This window comes from Lissotriton helveticus, chromosome 7 (assembly GCF_964261635.1).
Source record: "Lissotriton helveticus chromosome 7, aLisHel1.1, whole genome shotgun sequence".
In the NCBI taxonomy this organism is placed as follows: domain Eukaryota; kingdom Metazoa; phylum Chordata; class Amphibia; order Caudata; family Salamandridae; genus Lissotriton; species Lissotriton helveticus.
Window position 1 is genome coordinate 1,788,895,914 of NC_136068.1, and position 27,882 is coordinate 1,788,923,795.

General features: G+C 45.1%; 1 protein-coding gene across 1 annotated transcript in view; it reads left to right on the forward strand.

Annotated features, from left to right (window-relative positions):
* The window catches only part of LOC144769716 (uncharacterized), a 105,378-nt gene that overhangs the window by 41,534 nt on the left and 35,962 nt on the right, over nucleotides 1-27,882 (forward strand). Inside the window, exons 2-3 of the mRNA XM_078653898.1 lie at nucleotides 3,041-3,235; nucleotides 17,111-17,230. Of these exons, the coding sequence (XP_078510024.1) occupies nucleotides 3,184-3,235; nucleotides 17,111-17,230 (172 nt within the window). The 5' untranslated portion in view covers nucleotides 3,041-3,183. The remainder of the gene's footprint in view (nucleotides 1-3,040; nucleotides 3,236-17,110; nucleotides 17,231-27,882) is intronic.

Consider the following 27,882-nt stretch of genomic DNA (forward strand, 5'->3'; position numbering starts at 1 on the left):
TAATTAATGCAATATAAAAGGTAAAGTGACTAGAGGAAGTCATTAAACATTTCTCACTGGTTTAAAAGAGCTAATCAATTAAATTACCCAAGGTACAGCGGTATTCTTCTGAAATTGCATCTGTTCAAATCTGCCAAATCTAGCAGAGGACAAATGTATCCTTACTTAACTCAGTGAATTTATAGTATTATTATCTAATTGAATAGAGTCACGCAAACCCCAACTATCAGAATACAGTTCTTGCCATGTATTCCACAGTCTTGATATTTTATGAGTGGTGTGGTGATTGTATTGACAATGATAGTTTGATATATTGTATTTACCTGTCTTTAAGAATTAAGCGGCTTATTACTGTGTCGGTCGGAGTTGCCTCCAACTAGCACGTCTCAGGATTGACCGACCTCTGGTCGGCGGTTCCAACCGCCTTATTAAGATGCGACCAAACACTGTTCGGTCATATACTCACTATTCTCTATGGGGGTTGGTGTTACAGCCGTAAACTGGCTGTAATACAGGCTCTCATCAAGAAAGGGGTGTGTGTGCAAAACCCTGCACCCGGTGGCAGTTCAGGGTTTTACAGGGGGGTACCCCCTCAACCACCAACCAAAGGCCGTAGAGGCAGGGGGATCCTGCTAGGGGCCCCTAAAGTCACTTTCTGACAGACTGTCCGCGTTGGACAGGTGGCACGGAAAGGCTGTGGATAACCAACATCGTAATCCCGATGGCGGAAGTGCCATCCATAGGGGATTTCAGTACAGTTCTGACCGGCAGGAAGACTGTGAGAGCCTGAATGACTGGCCAGTTGACATTTCGATCACCGACATCGAAATCGGGCGGTCGGACCGCAAACCGACCGTGTCAGTCTGAAAGCCTCTGACAGTGGTCAGAGGCTTTCCGACCGACAACAGAATCGGCCCCTAAGACTCTGAGAGCTTTCCGACCTACAACAGAATCGTGAATTGGAGGGTGTGAGAGGTTCCCTGGCCCTGCCATGCACTCCATAGTCTTGATAATTTATGAGTTTATTGTTCTATCTTCCACTTTACATCCTGTTGTGTTTTAATATATTTCTCTATGGGGAGCTGTGTTGTAACTTGATAGTTGTAACTTGAAGTGTTGTAACTTGATAGTTCCTCAGTTCCCTGCTTCTAACCCAGTGTGTGGGATGTGATGGAATGTCGGTGGATGCCTAACCTGTAAGAGTGTCAGTGGTGAGTGTGAGCTGAGCTGTGTGGATGTTGCTACTGGTGAAGCATTAACCTATAACCTGTAACTTAAGATGTAATCTTCTACAATGAATCTATATCGTGTAACCTACATGACCTGACTCCTGTTTACTAGGAAGGAATCTTGTATTTACAATATTTGTACTCATTAGGATGTCAGTCCGAGTTCCCTCCGACCGACATTGCCGCAGATGCGGAACCGACCGACCTCCAGTTAGCGGTCCTGAAAGCGCAATTAGGATGCAACTGCACAAGCTTCCGTTGTGAAATGGATGTTTTTGCACATCCCTGCACTGTGTGGCAGGCACTTTCAGGGGCCTGCCAAAAAGAGATGTGAAGGGGGGCACCATAGGTGCCACCCAAGGCCTCAACCATAAAGCCAGGGGAGGTTGCTAGAGGTCCCCAAAGTCGCTCTCCAACAGACTTTCCATGTCAGAAAGGCCGACATGGGAAGGCTGTCGGTAACTGACATCATTATCCTGATGATGGAAATACATCCAGTAGGGATTATGTGTGGCTTCAAACTGGCTGACGAGCTTCTTGAGTCCGTCAGAACCCAGTCAGTTTGACCGGCCGGTTTACACTCCTGCCGACATTATATTTCGGTGGTCAGAATGTAACCCAACCATGTTGGTCGGTAAGCCTCTGATGAGCGGTCAGAGACTTACCGACCAACATCGTAATTAGGAGCATTGTGTGCTGTAGACATCTTGGACTAAAAGCCAAAGCCTGCCACTGCCAGTCTTTGTGTACTTTCACAGTACGGACCACAACGCCAAACTCCCACTTTATATAGCAGCAGTTCTCAACAAGGGAGTCCACAACACCATCTCAGGGGGTCTGTGACTGCTTGGAAAATTAAATTATATGAACAGATTAATATGTGGTTCCACATTATCAACAAGGTGTGTAAAATGTTGGGATCTTCGGAGGACCAACAGTAGATTTCTGGAGGGTTCATTCATCCTTGTTTTAAATGTAAACTGTAGTTTTCGTTCTATGAAAGTGAACCTTGGAAGAAAACTAAAGAATTGGCTCAAGTGAACAGCTACGCCTTTCCCCCAGATTCATCATTGTCCCGTTTTGCGAGTCCTTAATAGCGATTATTAAGGAATCGCTATTAAGGACTTGCAAAACGGGATTTATGTAGAAATCGCAATTTTATTTGTGATTTCTACAGCTTCCTTATTTGCGATTAGCAAATTGCTAATCGCAAATCGCAAATAAGGAATGACTCCCCACTAAAGGCCCATAGGAATGAATGGGGAGTCATTCCTTATTTGCGATTAGCAATTTGCTAATCGCAAATAAGGATGCGATTTCAAGGGTGCCAGGGGTGTCCAAAGGACACCCTGTAGCACCCCTGAAATGTAAATGTAGACTGATGATGCGCACACACATGTCCAAAGGACATGTGTGTGTGTAACATCCAACTTAGAAAAATGCACTAAAGTGCATTTTTCTAAGTTTTCGCTATTTACCACGAAGTCAGACTTCGCGGTAAATAGCGGCCATAAATAGCGATTTCGCAATTCAGAAATGGTTCATAAATTGCATTTAAGGAATCTCAAATAGAGATTCCTTAAATGCAATTCCTCGCAATTTAGCGTTTTCGCAATTAGCGATTTTTGCATTTGGGATGATGAATCCCAAATGCAAAAATTGCGCTCACAAAGTGCCAGATTTTGAGAATCTGGCCCTTTGCGAGCTGATTTTTCGTTGATGAATCTGCCTGTTTCACCTTATCTTTTGGGAGTCTTTAACCTTGTTTCTCTCTTGCTAGCATTCATGACTTTTTCGCATTTATTTCTTAGATAATATCCAGCACCAACAAACCTTTGAGGGTTTTACAAGCCCCTGAGAAATGGTTCAAGCATGCACTTCTCAAAGAATTGTCATCAAGGATTCAGAGATATTCTAGGATAGTGAGCTAGAGGATTCACCACTGTCAATAACCATGACGGATTCATTCACCTTGGCATGCATCCTGGTTGCGAGCATGGCTTTAGGTAAGATCAAAGTTTATCATTTTTGTAGGTGATAATGTGTGCACTTTTCATGCAGTTCTCTCATAAATTTTGTGTTGTTTATGTGTCATGATGAGGATGCATAAACCCTGTAACAACCACAAAGCTATGGTGATACGGTGGACAGTGGTACTACATATGGAGATGGCCAGGAGGTGAAAGTAAAAAGAAACAACACACACATAATGTTTTATTTAGCATTAAAACTGTTACCTTTAGTCAGTGATTTTTCAGTGCCCAGTAAAGGCAGTCCTACGGATTACTTTGGTACCTCAAGGTGTAGTGTTCAGAAAAGTCTCAAGGATGCACCCCATCCTCCTGAACATGTGCAGCCGGATAGAAGAGGAATAATCAATGTTAATCCTGACATCCTTGCTGATGTCTTGCCCCAAATCCTTTGCCTTCACTCCTTCTGGTTTGTGAGACTAGCTTCCTGTTGGCATTAGTTCTCCATGCATTTTACACCTGCTAACCAGTGCTTAGTTGCTTGTGTTCTCTCCCATAAGATATGGAAAAATTGGCTCACGCCAAAGTGTCACATTTTATTGACTTATAAGCCCCTAGTCAATGGTACTACATGCACCCATGGTCGGTATAATGCTGCTAGTGGGCCGGCAGCACTTATTGTGCCACCCACTTAGTAGCCCTTTAAAACATGTCTCAGACAGGCCATTGAAGCCTGGCAAAATAAACCTGTTGTTAGTCTAAACTTTCCTTTTTAATTCATTTAAATCACTGTTAAGGTAGGCCCTAAACAACCCGAAGGGCAGTGCATTTAAAAAGTTGGACATGTACATTTAAGGTTTACCATCCTGGTAGTGAAAAACTCACCAATTTGTTTTTCTCTACTGTGAAGGCCACCTCTCTCATAGGATTTCATTTGGTCATCCTATTACATTTAATTGCAATCAGGTGAAAATGCTCTGTTTGGTGTCTACGGAATTTTAATGTATAATCTTCTTTGTGGAAAAATTGGATTTTAAGTTACAAATCTTAAAATGGCACTTTTAAAAAGTTATAACAACAATTTGTACTGGAGGGTCTAACAAGAAAAAGTACGCAAAATGCACAAAAACACTGAAGGCTAACTATCAATCTGTGTATCTCTAACCAAGGTCATCCCCACAATGATCAATAGAGGATGCCCATCAGTCACCACACGGAACCGCCCTTCATCATTTGGGTTGCCTATAAGACCATAAGCAAGGTAGCCCTTAAACTTTCACAAACGGGGGTCCAGATAGTGTACAGGAAACCCACCGCCGATCAGTTGGGTCACACAGAGGTCTCGCCACTCAGATAGTGAGGAGCATATTCTAGAAAAAAGGTGGTGACTAATGTTGCAGTGCTCAAAAAAAGTGTAAACAGAAAAGTGATTCGGATGCCGAATGAAGAAGTACCGACGGAGAGAGCGGTGCTTCCCTTCTCCTGAGCCGTGGCCAGGTGGGGTGAGGTGTTTCCCTCTTACAAGCTTGTAAATACTTGAGGGGAGGTCCGGAGTACGGAGAACGATATGAACACCTAGTTGATCAGGTGATCTCTGTATCTTTTGTCAATTTTTCTATATTTGATTATCACTTTAATATGCAGTAGCCATCAGTCCTCTTTTTTGGTCCTGAAGAAAGCATTGACAAGTTAGTCTTTGAGTGCTGAAACATGTCGACCACCACAAAACTCTCAGGCAGCCCATAATATAGTGGCTGTTACTGACTACTTTTTAAGCTGGGACAAGTGGGTAACACCAGAATAAAGTTATTAGTACCCCCTTATCCTATTTTAGAATCACTTTTCTGTTTACACTTTTTTTGAGCACTGCAACATTAGTCACCACCTTTTTTCCAGAATATGCTCCTCACTATCCTCTCTGTGACCCAACTGATCGGCGGTGGGTTTCCTGTACACCATCTGGACCCCCGTTCGTGAAAGTTTAAGGGCTACCTTGCTTATGGTCTTATAGGGAACCCAAATGATGAAGGGCGGTTCCGTGTGGTGACTGATGGGCATCCTCTATTGATCATTGTGGGGATGACCTTGGTTAGAGATACACAGATTGATAGTTAGCCTTCAGTGTTTTTGTGCATTTTGCGTACTTTTTCTTGTTAGACCCTCCAGTACAATTTGTTGTTATAAGTATTTAGGGAACATATTGGAGCTTGGTCTATAAATTTCCCTGAGGTCCCAACCACTGGTTTGTTTTTGTTACTTTTAAAAAGTTAGCATTTTCTTGTCCTAATTATTTGGTGTCTGCAGTCTGTTTCCTGGGTCACATGGCTAGATGTAGTTGACATTTGGCTTTTGGGTATTCCTCCCAGACAGCCACATGATAAGTGCTCTGGCAATTAATGTACCAGTCTTAAGTATACGGCATACCACTTTACAATGGACTTATAAGTAAACTAAATATGCCAATCAGTTGTAAACCAATTTCTCATGTTTCAGGGAGTGCACTGGTTAGCAGTGGTAAAGTGCACAGAGTCTTAAGGCCAACACAAACAAATGCAGTAAAACAGGCGTGGAGAAGGCAACACACTTGGGGGAAGACCTTCCAAATGCTGACAAGTCTAACAAATAATATGTATAAGCCATTTGGCAACAATTCTAAATAATAGTATTGGCCTTAAACATGAGCAGTTCATGCAAGTTAGCCACAAAAACATATAAGGAAATGTATATTGTTCATTTGCATGCACTGGCTGTTGACACATTTTTTATGTGGAGTCCAGAGAATAAAAAAACCTATGTTTAGCTTCTAAATGTAGAGGACTCTTACTATGTTTGGGGAAATTCCTAATTAGGAGTTATAAATATGATTCTTTTTGCCATGGACCTGGAAGAAAGAGAGGTCTACGTTCACAGAAGACATTGAAAACGTATGTGGGGCTGAATACATCATGTCGCATAAAAGCAGCATATATGACAGGATTCTGTAGACTGTTTGACATTTTATTTGAATTCTCACTGTTCTCACTTTCCTGTGTTAGTACTTGTTATAGAAAATGTTTTCCATGCTTGCTACCCTATAATATAGCCTTATAGCCCGCCATAGCAGGCTATACGGGCTATTAAAGACCCGCTCGAGCATTAAAGGCCTGAGCCCAAAGCTAGGGACTTTAACAAGGGAGCGGGACTTCAATAGCCATATAGACCAGCTACGAAGGCCCATAAGGATATTAGAACATTCTGCCACTAGAGGGCAGAATGTTCCAACAAATAAAACAAAGGCCTCTTGGAGTTCGAGGGTTTAAATTCCCTCGGGCTCTGAGAGGCCATTGAAAACAACATTGGAATGTTGCTTTGCGGGTCTTTCCCGTCCCGTAAAAGCATGGAGCGCACTCCATTGTCTTCAATTGAGCTCCCAACATTCCAATGATCCAATATAGAAAAATAAAGATTTGTAGGTACAATCTAGGTGTGTTTCTTGTTTCCTCAGAAGCAAAGTAGGTGACCCATCTGAAATACTAATGCTAGGGTCTCAGGGAGGTCTCCGAAGTCTTCATGTGTAATATTCCTGGGTCAGCGAGATCCCTGACTCTCTCTCCTCTCCTGGCTCATAGGTTGTTATCACAAGTCTGGGGGCCAAGAGAGATATACCATGAGTACTGACTTTGCATCTTACAGCCCCATCCACAGCCAATTCCTTTTAATTGCTGCTTGTTGGGTTTGGAGCGCATTGGGATAGAGTGACTGCCACCGCCAACCAGATCATATTGAGGCCGATGTTCTTTATCCTTTAGGCATATTTATAAAGTTCTTGCACTACAATCTCCTCTGCTTTCTCTGGTTAATAGTCGTGAGCTCAGCAGTGCTACCGAAGAAAAGCCAAAGGATCTGGTTTTGTCAGCGCACAAAACCAGACAGCAGCTTTTCTCTTCCTCAGCCTGTCCTGCACATTTTCTATGACAACTAATATCAATACTAGATAAATGCTGCGCTTCTACTTCTTTACTACTACTACTACTGCTACTCCTACCATGTCTGCTGTTGCTAATGCTGCAGGTACACCGTCTTCTACTAACACTACTGATACCTCTAATAACCATAACTGTAATGTTAATTGTAACCGAAATAAATATAATGATTATATATAATGATTATAATACTAATATTACTCTTTTTATTTTTATTATTATTGTTATTATTATTACAAGTAGTGGCAGTGGTCTGAATGATACCGAATCATTATTATCACTGTTAGTATTATTATTGGACAATGGCAATATGATAATAATACTGCCAGGATCATAATTAGGGTTTATGACATCAAGGTGTTGTTATTATTATTGGTAGTAGTAGTAGTAATATTATTGCTATCATCGACATCATTACCAATATTTTCATAATTAGTAGATACGCACACAGAGTTTTAGTTTTCTTATTGGACAACAACAATAAGAACAAAACGTAATAGAAAACCAATTACAACAATATTACTAACTTCTATCACCTAACTTCTTTCAGCAGCAGTCTTTTGTCTCAAGCTAAGATAGTTTCATGCCACTAGGTGGCATATTCTTGCCTCCCCATCATCTAAACATCAACTCCTAGACAATGTTACATGGTGCCTGTGGTGGGAGTGCTGCTGGGCGCTGGGCGCTGAGGTGGGGCGGGGGAGGGGCAGGGTGGGGCGTAGTAAACTACGGATTACGTCCGATTAGAGGTAAGTAAACATATAAATAAATAAAATGAATTTTGTTGCGCGCACTGCATCGCCCAGCAACACTCACACCGTGGGCTACTACTGGGTGAGAACCCCACACCATTGTTAGAGTGAACTACACAATGTCACTAAATAAACCTGTGCTTAACCCTCTCTTAGTAAAGATTCTCTTAGAGGCAATGGGTAAAGTATTTATGCAGTACACAAACAGTAAGAAAGTGGCAACACCACACAAGAAAAATCACAAACTGATTTTGAAATATAGAGTAAAGTTGTATACGTGAAATGATACCTGAACAACAAAAATCCAATCATTGGTACTAGGATATTAATTTCTAAAGGTTTACATACAAATCCCGCACAAAGTGCTACTTGTAGTTATCTGGTCGTCATATACCAAGGGAAAGTTATAACCGGGATGGCGCTGGTCGGATATAGGGGCTATGCTAGTCCCGCCGAAGAAGTACTTTCTCAAGTCCGGCACAGAGACTTCCATTCAAAATAGTGGAGCCTGCAAGGAGTGGACTTTTAGCATAAGAAGCAGGTCAAGTATTATTTTGCACATAAGGCCGGTCGCCGCTGGAGTTTTGTGTTGGTTAATCGTTGCAGGCAGTAGCAGTTGGCATGAAAATCAGGCTTCACTTTGCCAGTCATTGCGGACTGTCTTTTTTGGTGCATCAAGTAATTCCTCTGGAGACATCATTGGCAGATGACTCTAGGCACAGAGAGGTCACTCCGCGGTGACAAGCATCCGCAACCATCAGATTTTTACCTTTTTTTTGAGAAGTTTAAACAGATGCCAGCCATGGGTTCAGGACCTGGGGCAGCACCTCTTTGGGATCAGGGCTCACTCTGGCAGAAACCAGCAGCAGAGGTCTGGCATGTCAAGACAGGTCCAGCATGTGCTGATCTGCTGGGAGGCATCTGGGAGCTTGTTGTGTTACTGTAGAGCACACAGGAAGTCCTCCAACTGACCCTTACAGTCAATTTGGGTGGGTTGGGATCCAGGCAGGCAGAACCAAGATTTTTTAGTCAGACAGTTGGGCAGTCATTTTAGCAGCGGGGCAGTTCTTCTGGAAGCAGGCCAGTCCTTCTTCAGAATCTTGCACAGGTCCAGGAGTGTCTGATGAAAGGTTCTGAAGATGCTGCATATATACCTGGCATACCTTGTATGAACAATTCCCTGGCTTGCCCACAAAACTGGTTCTGGTCAGTTCTTCTCATTTCCATGGTCTAGCTCTAAAATGTCTAGGGTGACAAAGGCAAGGGCAGGCCTAATGTCTAGTTATTTTGTGTGTGCGGCAGGCAGGGCCCTTTGAAATGTAATCAAGGCAGGGTATAGCCATCCAGCTGGGTAGACCCTCCCCCTATCAGAAGCAATACACAAACTGCAACAACAGGGCCATTCACAGGTGACCCAAGATAGTGGTAAAATGGCACATTTGGTTTGGGCAAGAACATCCTATCCGTCTAAAAGTGACGTTTATAAAATTGTTACATATAATCGGACTACACCATTAATGAGCCTTTATTAAATGACATTCCATTTGAGTGTAAACTGCATATCTCTATCTGCCCTTAATCGAAAGTTATTACTTAAGTGTATTAAGATAATGCAGTGTTAAGGAGAGAGGCCCTACTACAGTGAAAGTGACTTTAGGAGATATACATATTCTATTTTCTAAATACCATACAACCTGCAATGTGAGCCTTTAGGGTCTACATTAGGAGTGCCTTATAAGTATTAAAAGGGTAGGTTTAGGTTTGGCAAAGGGTTTATTTTGCCAGGTTAAAATGGCAGTTTAAAACAGCACTACAGGTTGCAGAGGCAGCCATGAGACATGTGCTACAGTGCTACTTTAGTGGGTGGCACAATGAGTGATGCAGTCCACTGTTAGCATTTAATTTATAGGCCTGGGGTTCATGTGGCACCATTTACTAGGGACTTACGAGTAAATTAAATGTGCCATTTACATGCATTTAGATGTAAGCCTATTTAACCATGTTTTGAGGAGAGAGCAAAAGTACTTTAGCTCTGGTTAGCTTGGGTAAAGAGTACAGAGTTCTAGTGCCAAAAACACGACTTTAGCTAAGTAAGGGGTTGAAGGCAAAAGGTTTTAGGGAATACCATCCTCCTAGAAGTTATGCTTGCAAGTCAGAGCCCTACTCTTAGGTATTTTAAGTACACGAGTTTCACAGGTAAGTTGAAAATTCAACCACAGATCTTAGATTATCCCATAGTAAATGACCTTTGTACCCAACTTCCCTGGCATTACCTAGAGAAATATTTTAGGGAGAACAGTTTGAGAACAAGAATTGCATGCAGTTTTACCAGTCTCAAAACTAAAAAACACGCCTATTCAAAGAACACTTCAAAGAACACTATTTCATAAAGCAGTAGAAGTATATTTTCTCTCCTTTAGAATCAGCTACCACTCTCATCACACTGTGACTGTGTTTTTGCCTCTGATCCTCTACTGCACTCTGAGGTCTTTCAGCTATGTTCACACTATACACATACAACATACCTACATATATTGCATATACATGAAGGACAATATGGGCAAACATGGGTACCAAATTGGTTTTGAAGTAGAATTTACTATCATTGTTAGAAATGGAATTGCTGGTTGGCTAAGACTTGGCCAAAGCCAGGCAGGAACCACCACTCTAGTCAGGACCCAAACCTCTGTGGACAGGGAAAGTGATGGGGCACTGCCCCCGGCACTGGATCCAACATGGGACTCCCTATCTATGGGATCCTCCCCACCTACCGGCGTCCCAGCACTGTCATTTTCTCTCTTCTGTCACCAAAATAAAAGAGCAGAAAATACCATTTAAAAATGACACTCTTGAGGAGAAAACAAAATCAGGAAAAATAATCCCCAAACACGTGATTATCTAAATGCAGAGCTTGTAGTGCAACCAGTTGTTGCTGTGGTACTGCACAAACGCAAGTCCTATCCTCACCGCTGAATGAATGAATGAATGAATGAATGAATGAATAAAGTATTTAATAAAGCGCACGGTGGCCGAGCGGCTTCCTGGCGCTGGGGACCTGATCAGAACTCAACAGAGGGAATCCAAGGAGATTAGGAAGGGAATGCCTGAGAAAAGAGGAAGGTTTTAAGAGCTTTGCGGAAGTGAGTGTAGATGGGAATGGAACGGATAGAGAGAGGAAGACTGTTCCAGAACTGGGGAGCCAGGACTGAGAACCGAGTGCCCCCCGTTCTGGATTTACGGAAGCGAGGGATATGAAGAAGAGACAGAGAGGAAGAGCGAAGAGTGCGGACCGGGGCATGAGAAGAGACAAGAGAAGTGATGAACCGGGGCGCAGAACGGGAATGAGCCCGAAAAGCTAAACAGGCCAATTTGAAAAAGGATCTGAAGCGAACAGGAAGCCAATGAAGTGATTTGAGAACCGGGGTGATATGAGAAGATTTAGGGAGGGAGAGGATAAGACGAGCAGCTTGATTTTGAATGGCCTGTAGGCGGCGGGGTTCGTAAGCAGGTATGCCCACGTACAAGCCATTCCCATAGTCGAGGCGGGAGATGACAAGGGCCATGACTATGGATTTAAGTGCATCGGTAGAAAAAAACATGAAATTTTCCGAATTAAACGAAGAGAGAGAAAGCAAGAAGACACGACGGAGCTGATCTGACTGTGCATAGATAAGTCATGACTGACTTTAATACCAAGAGTGCGGACAGAGGAAGCGGGCACCGGGGGGGAACCAAAAGAAAAGGGCCAATGTGCAGGGGACCAAGGGTTGGAGGGGCCACCAGTGAGAACAAGTTCCGTCTTGTCTGGATTGAGCTTCAAATGGTTAGCGCTCATCCAGTCAGAAATAAAAACTAAAGTGGAGCAGAACTTGGGAAGAGAATCAGGGGTAGAAGAAAGATCAAAGACGAGCTGGAGGTCATCTGCGTAGTTGTACACAGAGACCCCCAGCTCAAGGAGAGAGGTGATGAGAGGGTGAATATAAAGATTGAAAAGGAGGGGGGAAAGAGAGGAACCTTGGGGAACGCCACAAGTGACTGGGCGAAGAGGAGCAGAGAAACCGGGGAGATGAACTGCTTGGGACCTATCCCGAAGGAAGAACGCCAGCCAGGAAAAGTCCGCGCCCCGAATGCCCGCTGCACTGACACGGTCGAGAAGGATGGAATGGTCAACCGTGTCAAACGCAGCGGACAGATCGAGAAGGACCAGGGCTTGAGGGAGGTTAGAGTCGGCCTTCCCCTTGAGCTCGTCCAAGACTGCGAGGACCACCATCTCCGTGGAGTGGCCCGGGCGGAATCCCGCCTGATGGGATGCAAGGAGGCCGTTCTCCTCTATATAAGTGGAGAGGCAGGAAGTAACATGAGCTTCAAGGATCTTGCCGAGGTAGGGAAGAAGAGAAATGGGACGGAAATTGGAAGGAAGAGAGGGATCAAGACCGTTTTTTTTTTAGAATAGGGAGGACTATAGTGGATTTAAAGGAAGAGGGGACAGATCCGAGAGCCAAAGAGGAATTAAGAAGAGCAAGAGGGGGAGCAGGACAGTTGGTGAAGAGAGTTTTAAGAATGCATGCAGGCGCGCAATCCACGGGAGAGCCGGACTTGATTTTGACCAAAAGTTTTAAAAATAAATCGGTGGAGATGGGAGGGAAAAGAGCGAAAGAGAACGAGGGACAGATGGAGGGACAAGTGGGACGGGGTTGAGGCACTGTAGGAATGTTGGCTTTAATCTTCACGATCTGACAATCAATGTTAGAAATGGGATTTCTGGTTGGCTCAGGTTTGTGCCAAAGCCAGGCAGAAACCACCACTCTAGTCAGGACAAGGGAGTTACACACTGATGATAACCCCTGCTCACCCCCTTGTTAGCTTGGCACGAGCAGTCAGTCTTATCCCAGAGGCAATTTGTAAAGCATTTGCGCAACACACACACATAGCAGCAACACACTAGGCACACTATAAAAGAAACTCCACACAAGGGTACATAAAAAATAGCCTTTGTATTATCTGAAACACGTTAGAAACACAATCACACATTTACACTGTGCCAACTGGCACTGGCAATATTCACAGGGGATTAAATACAGGACCAGGCCAAGCGGGCCACTGTCAGAACCATCAGAACAGGTAAGTAAATGCAAAACACAACCAGTAACCAATGGTACCATGATGACCTAAGCATTATCACATTAGCATTAGACACCATCCTAAAAGATCATAGTGTGACATTTAGCATAACCACACTAGCTTGAACACATTACGTACTCGGCCTTACCAGCATACACACAGTATGCAATGACCTCATAACCATAAACATCATTAGAGGCATCGATCAGGGTGCATAAATTACATTATAAAAATCAAATTATGCGATCACAATCACATTACGGCCTGGCGCCCTATCAGCATAACTGTCCCCCTGGCCAACGCGCCTTCTCAGAGGACTCAAATGCCCCATGTCCCAAATGTCATGGCGGCTGCCAATGCAGCAGAATTAGCAAGTGCAGAATTGCGCCGGGGCAGAGGAGTGTACCTCACTCCTGTCTCACTAAAAATGCCCCCAAAGAAATGTCAGCCTAAATGTTGCAGCTGCCACTAATTACCGTGCAGCTTTGATGAGGAAAACTAGGCATGAGCACAGATTGTTCCCGGAGAGCCCTGAGGCCCAACACGTTGCAGCTGCCCATTGTCAAGCGGGGCAGCTGTGTACAAATTAGCCCTGGCACCAATGTGCCCTTCTGGTCCCACTCCTGGGAACAGAACTTGGAAATGCCCTCTTCAACAAATGAGGCCTACCAATGGGCCCCATAAGGAACTGGCACTCTTTGAGCCTGGGGAGCCCCGTTCAGGGACTCCTACAAAGTCCCCTATGTCAGGACTCTATCAATCAAAGTGCCCCATTCACCAGGTCACCCTTGGTGCAAACCTTGGCACCAACAAAGCTGGAAGGCAGCCCCACTCACCGGGCTCTTGGTCGTTGCTCTCTCGTGTGGCTCAAAAACAAAGGGGGGCGCACTGTAGGCGTTGACAAAAGTCTTGTGGGGGCCTCACTCACTGGGCTGCTGCTTGCAGACTCCGTCTCCTCTTCTCTCCTCCAGTGCGGCAGGGCAGGGGCAGGCTCGGCGGTGTCTGGATATCCCCCCTCCTCGAGGACTCTGAAGCAAGTGGGGCTCTCTCGTGATCACAGGAGCCCTGCTCACCACGCCGCCTTCCTCGCTCTTCACCCTGGGCACCCACCAGCTCAAGGGAGCCACCTCTGCTGCCTAAAGCGACTTCCTGTCTCCACGGCAGGACACGCCCATGTCCAGACAAGGTTGCCTGACTTCCTCCTTTGGCGCTCCTCTTCCCTAAGCTGCGGCGGTGATTTCCTTTGTGAACAGAGAGCGGGCTAGGCACCCGCCGTACATAAAGCACCAGTGCGGGGTGGGCTCCCGCTAAGCAGGCAAAATGCAGTGTGGGCTCCCGTTTCTCTCCCCTCCATTAGGGGGAATCCCTACATCAGGATTCCCTCTGGAAAGTTCGCAGCTTAGAGCTGCGGAGCCCTCGTGATCCTTTTCTTTTGGAAAACTAAAATAAAGCGGTCACAGGGCGCAAGATGCCCCAAAAAGTCCTTAGAGATGAAGGAGCAATGCTGGGCCCCGGGAGGCAAGCCCTCATGGCGGTTCCTCCTGGGACCCGGCAGCAGCACGCCCCGCAGGTACAGGAACAAGCACAAGCACAAGCACAGAACATGGTGTCACAACCCCTATATTTATATTACACTATCTCTTTGTCTGCAGTACAGGGCATAGGGGAACCAGATGCAACTGGTTCAGGTGGGATTTGAGCACTTTGTTTTCCAAGCACCTCTTCCCCTGTGTCAGGTGGGGGCTAGGTGATCAAACACACCACAGGGGGCGGAGCCAGCATTGTCCAGGCTGGGCACAGTCCTATTCAGAATCAGGGGATTATTCGGAACCCATTACTCCCCATGCAGATGTCCCATTCAGCCTAGTGCTGACTCACCCTGCCCCTCCTGGAGCCACACACACCTCCCAGACCCTGTCATTCACAGGCCAGACATGCAATTCACATCAGGCAGGCAGACACATAGCACACAGAAATGCCAACTTCTAAAAGTGGCATTTCTAAAATAGCCATATTAAATCTGCGCACCCCATTGTGTAGCATTTATTTTTACTATTTCAAACATACCAAACTTGACCACGCTGCTCCTCTCATATCAGGAATTACCACTGAAACACTTATCAGGGAATCCCTAATGCATTCATATGGGAGGGAGCTCCACGGTAGTGAGAAACCAAAATGACTGTTTGTCACTACCAGGACATGTCACACACTTAAGGTACAAGTCCTATATTTTACCTACAATAACCACTGCCCATAGGGCTAGCTAGGGCCTACCTTAGGGGTGACTGATATGCAGTAAAAGGGGGGTCACGGACATGTCACACACTTTAGGTGCCATGTCACAGCAGCAGTAACACTGCGCGCACAGGCCCTTCCATGGCAGAGGCCTGAGATATATTTGAACGGCTACTTTGGTGGCTGGCACAATCAGCGCTGCAAGTCCACTAGTAGCCCTGGATATATGGGATCCCACATTACAAGGTACTGACACGTAAAATAAATAGGCCAAACAGTTGTAGACCAATCCTACCATATTTAACACAGAGAGCACACGCACTTTGCACTGAACAGCAGTGCTAAAGTGCCCAGAGTCCTAAAACCACCAATGCCATGTCAGAAAAAAAGGCTAGGAGAAAGGCAAAACGTTTAGGGATGACCCTGCAACAAGGGCCAAGTCCAACAATCATGTTGTCCTAAATATTGTTTATAAAACTATTGCCCATTGGTGTAAATAACAGGAAATCTACACCCAATGGGGCAATACCTTTGTAAACAATATTTAGACTAAGGCAATTAGCCCATCGTTCATCAGTGTGGCTATGGTCTTTTTCTCTGCCACTCAGGCTGAGCTACCACCCACCCTATTTTAACATCTCGGCTGGCCTTGCAGAAATCTCTATGCCTTAAAATTAATGACCATCACAGCTCCACAGAAGACACTGAACATTCGATGAGTGGCTGCCATGTTTCAGGCAGTCAATAATCAAACTTTTTTGTTTTCCAAGAACAGGAAGTTATTATTGAAAAAGTAAAGCTAATGACCTCAGTATGTTTTCTCTCAGGCTGTGGGGGTAATTTTTATTTTTTTTCTGTTCGAGATCACCAGGCTTTCTGTGGCAGTCCCAAACAGAAAATGTTGGGAGACAGTCTGATGTACCCACACCGACTGCCCCAACTTTGTTGGGCTATCAGTTTAGAGTGTCTGATGGGGATGGTAGCTGGGGCAATGACATGGGAGCAATTATACTGTGACCGACTCTCAATACATTGGGCAGCTCATTAGTTTCGCGGACAGGGTACTCCATGTTTGTGGCGGAGAATACTACCCACCAAACTCGCTCTTCATACCCCATGATATTTGGGACTCATTTTAGAGATTTGTGGACAAGGATTACTGGCACGGTTGATATGGAGAATGGAATATCTGTCACATTTATAACGGAGTGACCCATCAGCTGAAATCTAAATCAGACCCTTAGTATTTTCTGTGGACCATATTGTTTTAAAAGGCCAAAAATAACTAATACAAGCCATGTCTGACATCGACATTTCTCACTTAAGGTTTGCCATACTCTCTGCTGCATCAAACCCAATATAATTTAAAACCCATAAATACATTTCATAAGGCCACGCATGCATTGTTCAGTCTTTCATTGAAATGTACTGAAGAGGAGATTGTAGGGGAGGAGCCTACATGAAAGACTTCATCTGTAAAAGTTGTATGGATTTTTTTGCCATACTAATTGACAGAACTTCTAAAAGAGGTACTCCAATGTCGCAATCCCACTGGTCTATAGGTATCATTTTGTACCGAAATTAGGCTGTGATTAGAGATAATAATGTTTGTTACTTAGTATCACGTTCTTCTTTCAGTCTTTTCTCTTGCACCTTATTAAATTGTGCCACTTGTGGCTTTGTATACTTGTGATCTACTTTCATTTTAATGCAGTGAGTAATTGGGGTTTCTCAGTATCTTGGAAACACCTTTGTTTGTGGAATAAACAACCCATTTCCCTGGCATTACACCGGCCTTGCAGGATATGTCAATGACTTTCTTTGTTGCTGTCACTTAGGTAAGACCCTTAACTGCAACAGCTGTACTGCAAGGAGCAGCACCACCTGCAGCGGGACCTCAGTTATGTGCTCAGGGGCCTCCACCGCCTGCTTGACTAGCTCAGAGCTATCTGGACAGGGTAAGTACCTGTGTCTAAAGTAGTGACATAGTGGTAGCCAGAGACAGAAGAAACAATGGATGGGTGAAAAAAGAGTGAAAAAAGAGGCAAACAGTCAAAGACGCATAAAATAGAATAGCCGAGAAAATAGAATAAGCCTTGCCAAAGCTAATACGTCTTGTCTCTGAAAGGCCAAGCTGTTGGTTGTGCTTATGCTTTTCGTAAATATCACCATGTTAGAGCTGGGAGTCTCTAGTTGGCAATGGTTTGCACTTTTGTCCCAATAGGGACCCTTGCTTCAAGTCAGGGTAAGGGGGTACACTCCTAAAATAAACCCTGCTCAACCCTGTTGTAGCTTGGCACGAGCAGGAAGGCTTATCTCAGAGGCAGTGTGTTAAGCATTTGTGAACACATAGAGTAATACAGTGAAAACACTACAGATGGACACTACACTTGTTTTATTAAAAAAAAGTATTCTTTATATAGACTTAACACAAGACCCAAATGAAAAAAATCCACAATACAGTATTACAAAAATAACTTTTAGATGGTTGAAAGATGATGGTAAATGTGACACGTTTCTCACAAAGTACCTTTGGATGGGTAACGCAAGATAAATAAAAGGTTCACAGGGAGAGCGATGCGTCGGTTCCTTGCTTCGAGGGATGCTATGCGTCTGTTCCTCAGTGCTTGCGCAAAGTAGGCAATGCGTCTGTTCCTTACCAGAGAGGAGGTGATGCGTCGATCTCGTATTGCGTTCCGGTTGCGATGCGACAAGATGGCGCCTCAATACGATGGGATGATCTGGTGCGATGCGATAAGATGGCATCTTTGATGCGATGTGACAGTGTAATGACGATGCTGGTGGTGAAGTCTTGTATCCCTGAGACTTCAACAGGAAACAAGCACAGTTCAAGCACTTGGAGATTCTTCTTCAAGATAATGAAAGTTCAATAAAAGTTCCTTCTCCTTTCCTTGGCAAATAAGTAACCACTGCCGGCAAACCCCAGAAAATAGCACACTGACACAGGGGCAGTCAACTCAATCAGCTTATTTTGGTTCCTCACCTTGGCAAAGGTTTTTCTTGATTCCCAGAAGTGATCTAAAGTCTTGGGGTCTGGGCCCCAATATGTATACTACTAATTTTGTTGTTCTCTGAAGGCAGAGAGTGTCTGTATCTGGCCAAAACCAGTTCTGTCTTCACTGGTGCAGCTTCCAGGCAGGAGGTGGAGAGAGCATTGTTGAAAGCAGACCTGGCCTAGGTAGCTGAAAGGAAATCTCCTCCCCCTACTCTCTATTCAGCTACGGTCCTATTCAGCCCAGCCCTCACTCATCAGACTGCTGGAGCCCAAGCCCTCCTGTCATTCACAAACCAGTCATGCAATACACAACCTAGCAGAGGCAGGCTGGATGGTTAGGTAAGAAAATACCTACTTTATAAAAGTAAACATCACCTCCACTAAAAGATGTATTTTAACATTCTGAGTTCAGGTATACTAAATTTGTTTTTCTACCATTTTCCCTGGGTCGGTTAGGATTATAAGATGTTATAATCAAACTGCCCATTCTGGCCTTTGGGGACAGGTAGCCTTGCAATAGTGAAAAACAAAATTGGCTTCTAATTCACTATCAGGACATGCCACACACACCAGGGCATGTCCTACATTTTACTTACAATGCACCCTGCCATTTGGCCTACCTTAGGGGTGGCTAACATGTAGAAAAGGCAAAGTTTAGGGACTGGTAAGTGGGTGAACTTACTAAATTGACATGGCAGTACTAGACTGCACACAGGCTCTGCAATGGCAGGCCTGAGACACACTTTACAAGCTGCTACTGTGGGTGGCAAGCCCACTAGCAGCATTTGATCTACAGGCTCTGAGCACACAGGGTGCACTGTACTAGGGTCTGACAAGTAAATCAAACAAGCCAATCATGCAGTCACTAATCCATTACAACACTTTACAATAGGGAGCACTTGCATTGTGGCACTGAATAGCAATGACTCAGTGCCCAAAGGACGTAAACCAGCGAAAACATATAAAAAACAGAGGAGACCACAGTGAAAAATGGAAGGGAAACTCACGACAATGGTACCAGGTCTAATAGACTAATATTGAAATCCTAACGAAAACCCATTCTAAGGTTGCAACATATGGCACACGTTTGGTGACGATCATGCATGGGTGCCTCATTACAGGTGATCACTTGTGCATCAGGACATCTGCATGCACAACGGTAATGATCTACGGTTGGCATTTTTTAATTTACCATTATGGTGAAAAGACATGTGAGAATGGTCAATTCAAATGTCTTTTAAAAAAATGTAAAGATTGCATGGGAAATGAAAAACAAATATGAAGCGAGTGGCCCCATGGCACATTTTGGATGCCGGACTCTTGTAAATAAGAATAAAAACATTTAATAATTAAAACGCAGAAGGCATCATTGGCAGCAGGAGCAACACGTAGAGCAAATCCTGAGGTACACTGTGGTGGAAGAAGTGAAAAATGGAGTTGGCGGGGAAACAAATGTGCTCCTAATCGGGGCTTAAAGTAAAATAAACAAGGATTGTGAAAGTCATTAGGTCTGGCCTTGCTAATCAAGATCCTATGTGGATAAGCGAGTGGGTAAAATGATGAATCATTCAGACTCTCACATGCCCATTAGCACATCAATTGAGCCAGCAATCATATAGATAATATATTGCTCTGGCAAAGAAATATATGCACAAAAGGGGAGAATGCACTGGCACATTTCTGGTATGCCAATAGGTTCTCTTTATAAGGAGAATAAGTGATTGTAGTTCATCAATGGGTCAAGTGCATAATTAAAGCAATCACTGACAGAGCTCATCCTTCTGGCTCTTGTATAGTGACAATGAATTTTTCCTGTTTCAATGAAAAATCACACAGGTGGTACATAGCAGTAACAAGGCAAGGGCCCACGCAACAAGTAACAAGCACAGAGCAGGTGCAGGAATGCAAGGTTCCCTCACACACACAGAGAAGAGTGCAACACATGCAGTAACAGAGGGTGTTTCCTTACACCCACAGAAAGTGTACATTTCCTTCACAGCCACAGACTTGTTCCAGCAGATAGTATTAGTAGTACACGCTTCCCTCGCAGTGTGTGTGTGCGCATGTGCCTGCAGTGGCCCCCTGCAGAATGTGATGAGGGAGCCTGGTGTCTCCCAGATCACATGGATATTCATCGGTCTTGGGCTCAGTATGGACCCTTTTAGTGGGTGCCCCACACTGCAGGGGCCTGCTTGGCAGTGGCGGCTGGTGAGATTTTCCATTGGTGAGGCATAAAACTTGTGGTGGAGCGCACTGTGGTGAGCGTGACTTAAGAGGGTTCGGGTTCCACTCCCATAAAAAATGTTTTTAGAAGAGTAGGCAAATGGTGCATTTTCAATCAAATTTGAGAAAGAAAGAAAGAACATTAATAAAGCAATTGTGAAAGTGCCAATCCTGTATCAGGGCCTTCTGCTCCAAAACAGATTGAGAGTTTATGTACCTACTACACATCCGGTTAACCTGAGTGCTTGTAGAACCCTATCTGCCCCGTCACTCTGATCTGCTTGGCTAGTCCACCGTCCACCTTTTCTTTATGCTCTAATTCCACAATAGAGCAGGCCTACACCAACTGGAAACAAAGTACGTCAAATTCCTTTTCTAATTTCCTTTTACATTGTAAAGCCCCAGCTGCAGCATGTGGAGGAAGTTGTGGTGGGGAAGAGAGGCGGGGTGAGGGAGGGGCAGGGTGGGGGGTGCCAAAAAAACCAAATATGGATAATTGGAGGTAAGTAAACAATTTAATTAATAAAACGAATTTCGTAGTGCGCGCTGCATCGCATTTTGCGATGCAGGGCACGCTACGAAATGCTGCAGCTGGGGCTTTACAATGTGAAAGGATATTAGAAAAGGAATTTGACGTACTTTGTTTCCAGTTGGTGTAGGCCTGCTCTATTGTGGAATTAGAGCATAAAGAAAAGGTGGACGGTGCCCCACCGCAACTCCCTCCACGGGCCGTGGCTGTAAAGCACCCTGCAATCTGAATCATCTTGAAAACTTTACACTTTACAGAAGATGTGACCTAGCTAAAGCTGCTGAATATGCAACTGGGGAACAAAGTATGAATCCAACCCCAGTTCAGCAGCTTGTTATTGTGGGCACAATCTGTAATCTCCCTGTGCCTGAAAACTTGTAACAGCTGGCACGGAGGATTTATGCTTTTCAGAGGTGTGTGCAAGCAGAGCAGGGCCGAGCTTCAGAAACATAACTTTTCTTGTAGAAAGAATTTGATTTCTATCTACAAGAATAGTTATGTTTCTGAAGCTCTGCACTGCTCTGCCACACACCTCGAAAAGCATACCTATAATGGACATCTTGGTTCCTCCCGACTACCACATTATCAGGCTCGACAGAACAGGCAAAATAGGTGGTGGAATCGCATGCATCTACAGGAACAACCTCTCTGTTCAAAAAGTCAATTCCTCCTCCCTAACATCCCCAACATCCTGGGAATACATATGCCTTGACATTATTAGTGAGGGCAAGCCGATATGCTCGCTCCACAGCATTTACCACCCACCCAGGGACAACTTAACCTTCTCCCAAGAAATAATGGAGTTGATCTCAACTAATTCCGGATGGCAACTCACCCAAATATACCTTGGTGACTTCAACCTCCACTGGAACGATCGCAACGACGCAGTGGTAAATAGTTTAAAAAATTTCCTCGATGCCCTTAACCTCACCCAAATATGCAACAGCCCGACCCACGAGAAAGGTTCTACCCTCGACCTGATCATCTCCAAAGAGGACTCTATCCAACTTGAGTCCATCCAACCCTGTGACTGGTCAGATCATCATATTGTCACATTTTTTATCAATGAAAAAGTCAAAGTTAACCCGGCTCAACTCTCCAAGCCCAAAGTCTGGAAAAGAGACTTGAAAAAGCTCAACCCAGGCTCTTTGCCCCCCAACAGTTGCAACCTCCTACTGCCTCCGACAGGCGTTACAGACGTACAAACTCTGACGGACCACTACCTCAACACTATGACCTCTATAATCAATGAGGCTGCTCCTATGGAGCTGAAAAGAGTCTCTACTAAAATCTCCAAACCATGGTATGACGGGAGTCTCAATGAGGATAGACGAGACATGCGAATGGCAGAGCGTACCTGGAGATCAGCTCCCTCTGCAATGCACCTAAAAGAGCTGAAGAAAAAGAGAAACGCCTACTTCAGGAAAATAAAACGCTCAAAATCTTCTTCAGCCTCCAACTCGACCAAGCAAAAAACCGCCCAAGAAAACTGTTTGAGCTAATCAGAACACAATCCAAGGAACAACCCCAACCGCTCAACACTGGGCATGAGGCACCCTCCTGTGAAGACTTCGCTGCTTTCTTCATCCAAAAAACTGACAAAATAAAAAACGATCTCCTCATGGACGCAAGCCTCTACTCCAAACCCCAATGCCTAGCACCCACTGAACCAAAAAACAATGCTACATGGTCAACCTTCGGCACATACTCGGAAGAAGAAATTGGCAAACTGCTCAGCACCCTGAAACCTTCCAATCACCTCACGGACCCCCTCCCTGCCTCCGCAGTAAAAGACTTTACCCCTTTGCTTCTCCCTCTCTGGACTAAAATTATCAACAGCTCTCTCCAACAAGGAAGCATACCTGACTCCCTCAAAGTTGGTCAGGTCACACCTCTACTAAAAAACCCCACAGCTGACCCCTCTGATCTCAACAATTACCGTCCCATCACCAATATTCCTACTCTCGCCAAACTGTTGGAAAAATGCGCACAACTACAATTGACTAAACACATTGAGCAATTTGATCTCCTCAACACCCACCAGTCAGGCTTCCGAGCAGGACACAGCACAGAAACTGCCATGACTCACATAATTGACGACGCACTTCAAATGCTAGACCAAAACGACACCTGCCTCCTCATCCTACTAGATCTCTCTTCAGCATTCGACACCGTTAAACATGAGAATCTACTAGAACTACTAAACACAAGAATGGGTTTATCTGGAACTGTCCTCAAGTGGTTCACTTCCTTTCTTCACAACAGGTCGCAGAAATTCAAGAGCAATAACCTGATGTCCTCGCCAATACCTGTAACGCTAGGCGTCCCCCAAGGATCCTCTCTATCCCCAACTTTGTTCAACCTAGTCATGGAACCTCTCACCTCCCTGCTACATGCATCCAACGTAAACTTTCACATGTACGCCGATGACACTCAGCTATATCTCAAGCTACAATCCCCCAAAGACATCTTGCGTCTGAACTCAACGATCAGAAGCACCCAATCTTGGTTGGCTGATAACCACCTCAAACTCAACGCTATGAAGACTGAGTTCCTTCTGATCTCACCTCCCACGAAAATATCTACCACACAAACATGGCTTAAGCACCTAACAGCACTCAATGTCCAACCGACCATAGTGGATTCAGCAAAATCCTTAGGCATAACACTTGACACCAACCTCAACATGCAGCAACATATCAGCAAGGCAACAAAGGGAGCGAACTTCCAGATCAATACTCTGAGGAAACTTAAACCCTACCTCCCAGCCAAAGACTTCCAAACAGCAGTACAAGCGCTAGTCATCCCACGTATTGAATACGGCAGCACCGCCCTCTGCGGACTCCCCCTAACTACTACCGCACCACTAAGAGCTTCTCTGAATGCTGCAGCGAGACTCATCACTGGGTCAAAAAAGCACTCCCATATTACCCCCGACTTGAAATCCCTGAACTGGCTGCCTTTTGAAGCCAGAATACATCTGAAAATCGCCTGCATGACACACAAGGCGGTACACCTAAACTCACCCGGCTACCTCGCTCAGAAACTGACAATCTCTGGGGGTATCAGAAACACTAGAGGCACAAAGAATCTTCTGCTGAAACCTCGAAGATTCAGGAAGGAAAAAACATACAAGCGCTCCTTCTCTGAGTTCCCGCTATATAAACACTAACACTCTTTGAAGTGCAGAGTCACTCTGCACTTCAAAGAGTGTTAATTTTTAGGTCTCGCCTTCCCGTTGCTTTGGATTTTCAGCCAAGCACGTGCACGCGTTCCATTGCCTTCAATGACAAAGCATGCATGTCAGGAGATTCACTCGCAGGGGCGCGCCACCATCTGGCAGCAATTATCACTCCCACGAGTGAATCGCGCCCACCCCCCGCCTCTCCCCCTCACCGTGCGAGGTGCGCGTGTTTGTGCTTGTTGTCACTGGGAGCCGGTTTTACTGCATAGCTGCACTATTGGCCCCCTGTATCCAAAGCTGCTGTTTTGTCTTCGTACAGAGCCCCCACCAACACCCCCTCCCGCTCCCCACAAGCCAGTCCTGCTCAATTCCCTGGGCTGGCTTGCGTTCCCAGTCCGGCCATTTCTTATGAGACCCGTGTTGCTTCGGTGCCCTCCTTCATGTTGCTTCCACCTGTCCCTGCCCGCTCCCATCTTGATTTCACTCCCGTGGATGCTTTCACATCCCCTCTCACTTTTTATTCTTTTTTTAGGTACCAATCCAACTAGGATCAGTAACTAACAAGAAAAGAAAAAAAAATTTGTAGCTTTCGCAAATGCCATATTAGATCAAGCAGATTTTTTTCTCCATGGCAGCTGCTTAAGTCAACCTAGAAAGTCCTGCACTCCAGATTAGAATATGTTCAGGAAAAATTGCCAAAGTTTTTCGCACTTTTTTTTTTTTGCTAACCAGTATCGTCTGACAGCTGGCTGCAGGGCAAAGACTGCACACATTGTGTACTCTTCTTGGTCGAGTAATCCTATTGAATTAGGTAAAAGGCTTCCATGCTGCTTTTTAGGTATTGCCTACCAGACAGCGCCAGTGGTGTTTGTGAAAGGCCAGTTTTAAGCTTATAGAGTTAGAGCCCACCTACTGCTTACCATGAGTTGACTTTGTTGCCAGTGTTCTTCTCTCCTGCCACCCTCCATGTTGTATCCACCCTAATGTGCTTCTCCCACCATGTATTTTTGATGCCCGTGTGCCTGTTCCCTGCCTGCTGCATGTTGCTCTCTGTTGCCAGTGTTGCGTTGCCTCTGCCCCACGCCCTCTGTGTCGCTTCCCCCTGCCCTCACGTTTGCTACCATCCCCACCCACGCTGTGCACTCCTTGCTGTTTACCCTACCCACTTGTTCTGCTTTGTTCTGGTTTCCATGATGCTGCTAGGAGAGCCTCGAGTCTCTGAACTTAGTCCGTCAAAGGCACGAGTTGTGAGGTACCAATGTCAGGACTCGGCGGCAGGAACAGCAGCACATTTCCCTTTTTACAGCAGCGGAAAAACTAAAGCAGCTGTTCAAGGCAACAAAGGGCCCAGGGAGAAGCCAAGGCTTGGGGGAGACAGGCTCAGGTGCTCACAGCGACCCTGCGGCCTACTAATGTGATCTGCTGGAATGAGGCAGCAGCACCAGGGTGTGGACGTGTGTAGTTTCAGGTAACACATGCTCCACTCCAGCAAGGAGTCCAGGGGGGAACACATGCCGAGCTCTGTGTGGGGAGGAGGGAACATAGGAACGATGTATTATGTATTATAAAGGACTGCATGCCACAATGTTGTATTGTAGTGTATTGTAATTGCATTTATATAGCGCTTACCACCCCTGACGAGGCGTCAAAGCGCTTTTTTGGCGAGTAGCACGCTACTCCGGGACTCATAGAGGATTAATGTTGAATTAGTATAGCGAAACATGCAAGTACATTTTAAGTAGTGGATAGGTTAGTCAGTTATTTGGATTTGGAATAATAGCAGAAGGATAGAGGAGGACAAAGGTTTGTATATATATATAGCGCTTGTTGACACACGCTATTCAGGAAGCCTACAAAGGATTAGTGGTGAATTAACATGGTGAAATATGAAGTAATTTCAGTGGTGGATATTAGTCAGTTACTTGGAGTGAGAAGGATAGCGGAGGGATAAAAGGGGAAAAAAGATTTACATTCATGTAGCACTTGTTACCCCTGATGGGTGTTGAATCGCTTTTCCGGTGAGCAGCACGCCACTCCGGAACCCACAAAGGACCAAAAAAATATGAAGGATATGTTACTCAGTTATTTGGGTAGTATATCAGTTTAGTTTAATATGGAATTTGAGAAGTGAACATGTTAGTCTGTTAATTTCGATTGAAACGGATAGTGGAGGGATAAAAGAGTGAACGATTTTTTTATTTTTTTTTAGGTGTTATCAATAGGAGGAGGCTTTTGGATGAGTAAAAAGGACTTTTGGAGGGGAGGACTCAGAGGAAAGAGTTTAGAAAGGTTTGTCTTAGGGAATCGGCACAGCAAAAGAGGTGTCAGACGATACAAGGAGGGGCAGAGTAGGAGAGAGTCCAGAAAGGCCCATCCCGGCAATCACAGTAGTGGCGTGGGGCCTGGGATAAATGAGAGAGTGGATGTAGAGGACATACCGATAGATGTATAGGATGAGAGATAGGGTAGTGCATTGGAAGGAGTAGTAGAAGAAGTTTGAGGTGAGTCAGAAGGTTGGGCTAGAAGATATATTGACCGAAGTATAGGCTGAGAAACAGGGCAGTGCATTGGAAATGCTAAACTAGAAGAAAGTGACAAATACGTAGATCCACAACTACTTTGAAAGTATATGTGTTGCAAGAGTTGCAAAGTGTCGTTGTGTGTGCAGTGTGTGTGTTGTGCGTTAGTGTTCTTATGGTAGAAGGGAGAGGAGGGTGTTTGTAGGACAACTGATGGAAGGTCTGTTAGGTGTAATTACAGCAGGGAGAGTGTGTCTGAATGGGATGCAGTTATGTATGGTGTTGATTGGTTTTGTGTTAGTGATGAGTGTATTGTTAGTGGTATTGGATAGAGTTGTGTACTGTTTGTAGGTGATGGTGGATATGTGTGGTAGTTGGGATAGTAGGGTGTGTAGATGTGGTTTGGTTGGGTTTGTAGTGCAGGCTGGTATATTAATCTGTGCATAGTGTTGTGCGTGGTGTACATTTGGTGTGAGTGTGTTGCTCTGTTTGTGGATATGGATGGTGTGGGCTGGGTATTGCTAAATGAGAAAAAGGGCAGCATTTCTATCCCTAGTCCCGAACAGGCTCAAACAGGAAACTGCCCTTGTCCTCCCTGCCCTTAGCCTCAATACCCGGGCCGAGACGCCCTAAGCCTGGCCCTTCTATCGCCTCAGCAATCAGGTGACCACCTCAGCCAATGGAAACCCCAGCCCCAACACCAGCTCCAAAATCTAGGAACCAATAGGAGACCAGGACCCCACAGCCAATCTTAGCCCCAGTCCAAGCACCCAATCAGTTAAAAAAAAACCTGATCTCTACATCCAGTAAAGGTCCCAGCTCTACCAGTAGTCCCAAAACAAGTCCACGCAACCAATGGCACAGGTAGCCCCAGTCCCCACTTCCAATAGAAATCCCAACCCCATTCCAAATCCCACACCCAGCCCAGCAGCCAATCACACCAGACGCCCCAATCGTCAACCTCAATCAAAGGTCCAACCCTAGCCCCAGGCCCACCCCACTCCCAAAAACCAACAACATAGGAAGCCCCAGTCCCTACTTCCACCAGAAATCCCAACCTCAACCCTAGTCCCAAACCTACAACGGCCGAATCAAAGACCCAGAAACCAATCAGAACCATCAAACACTCAACCAATGAG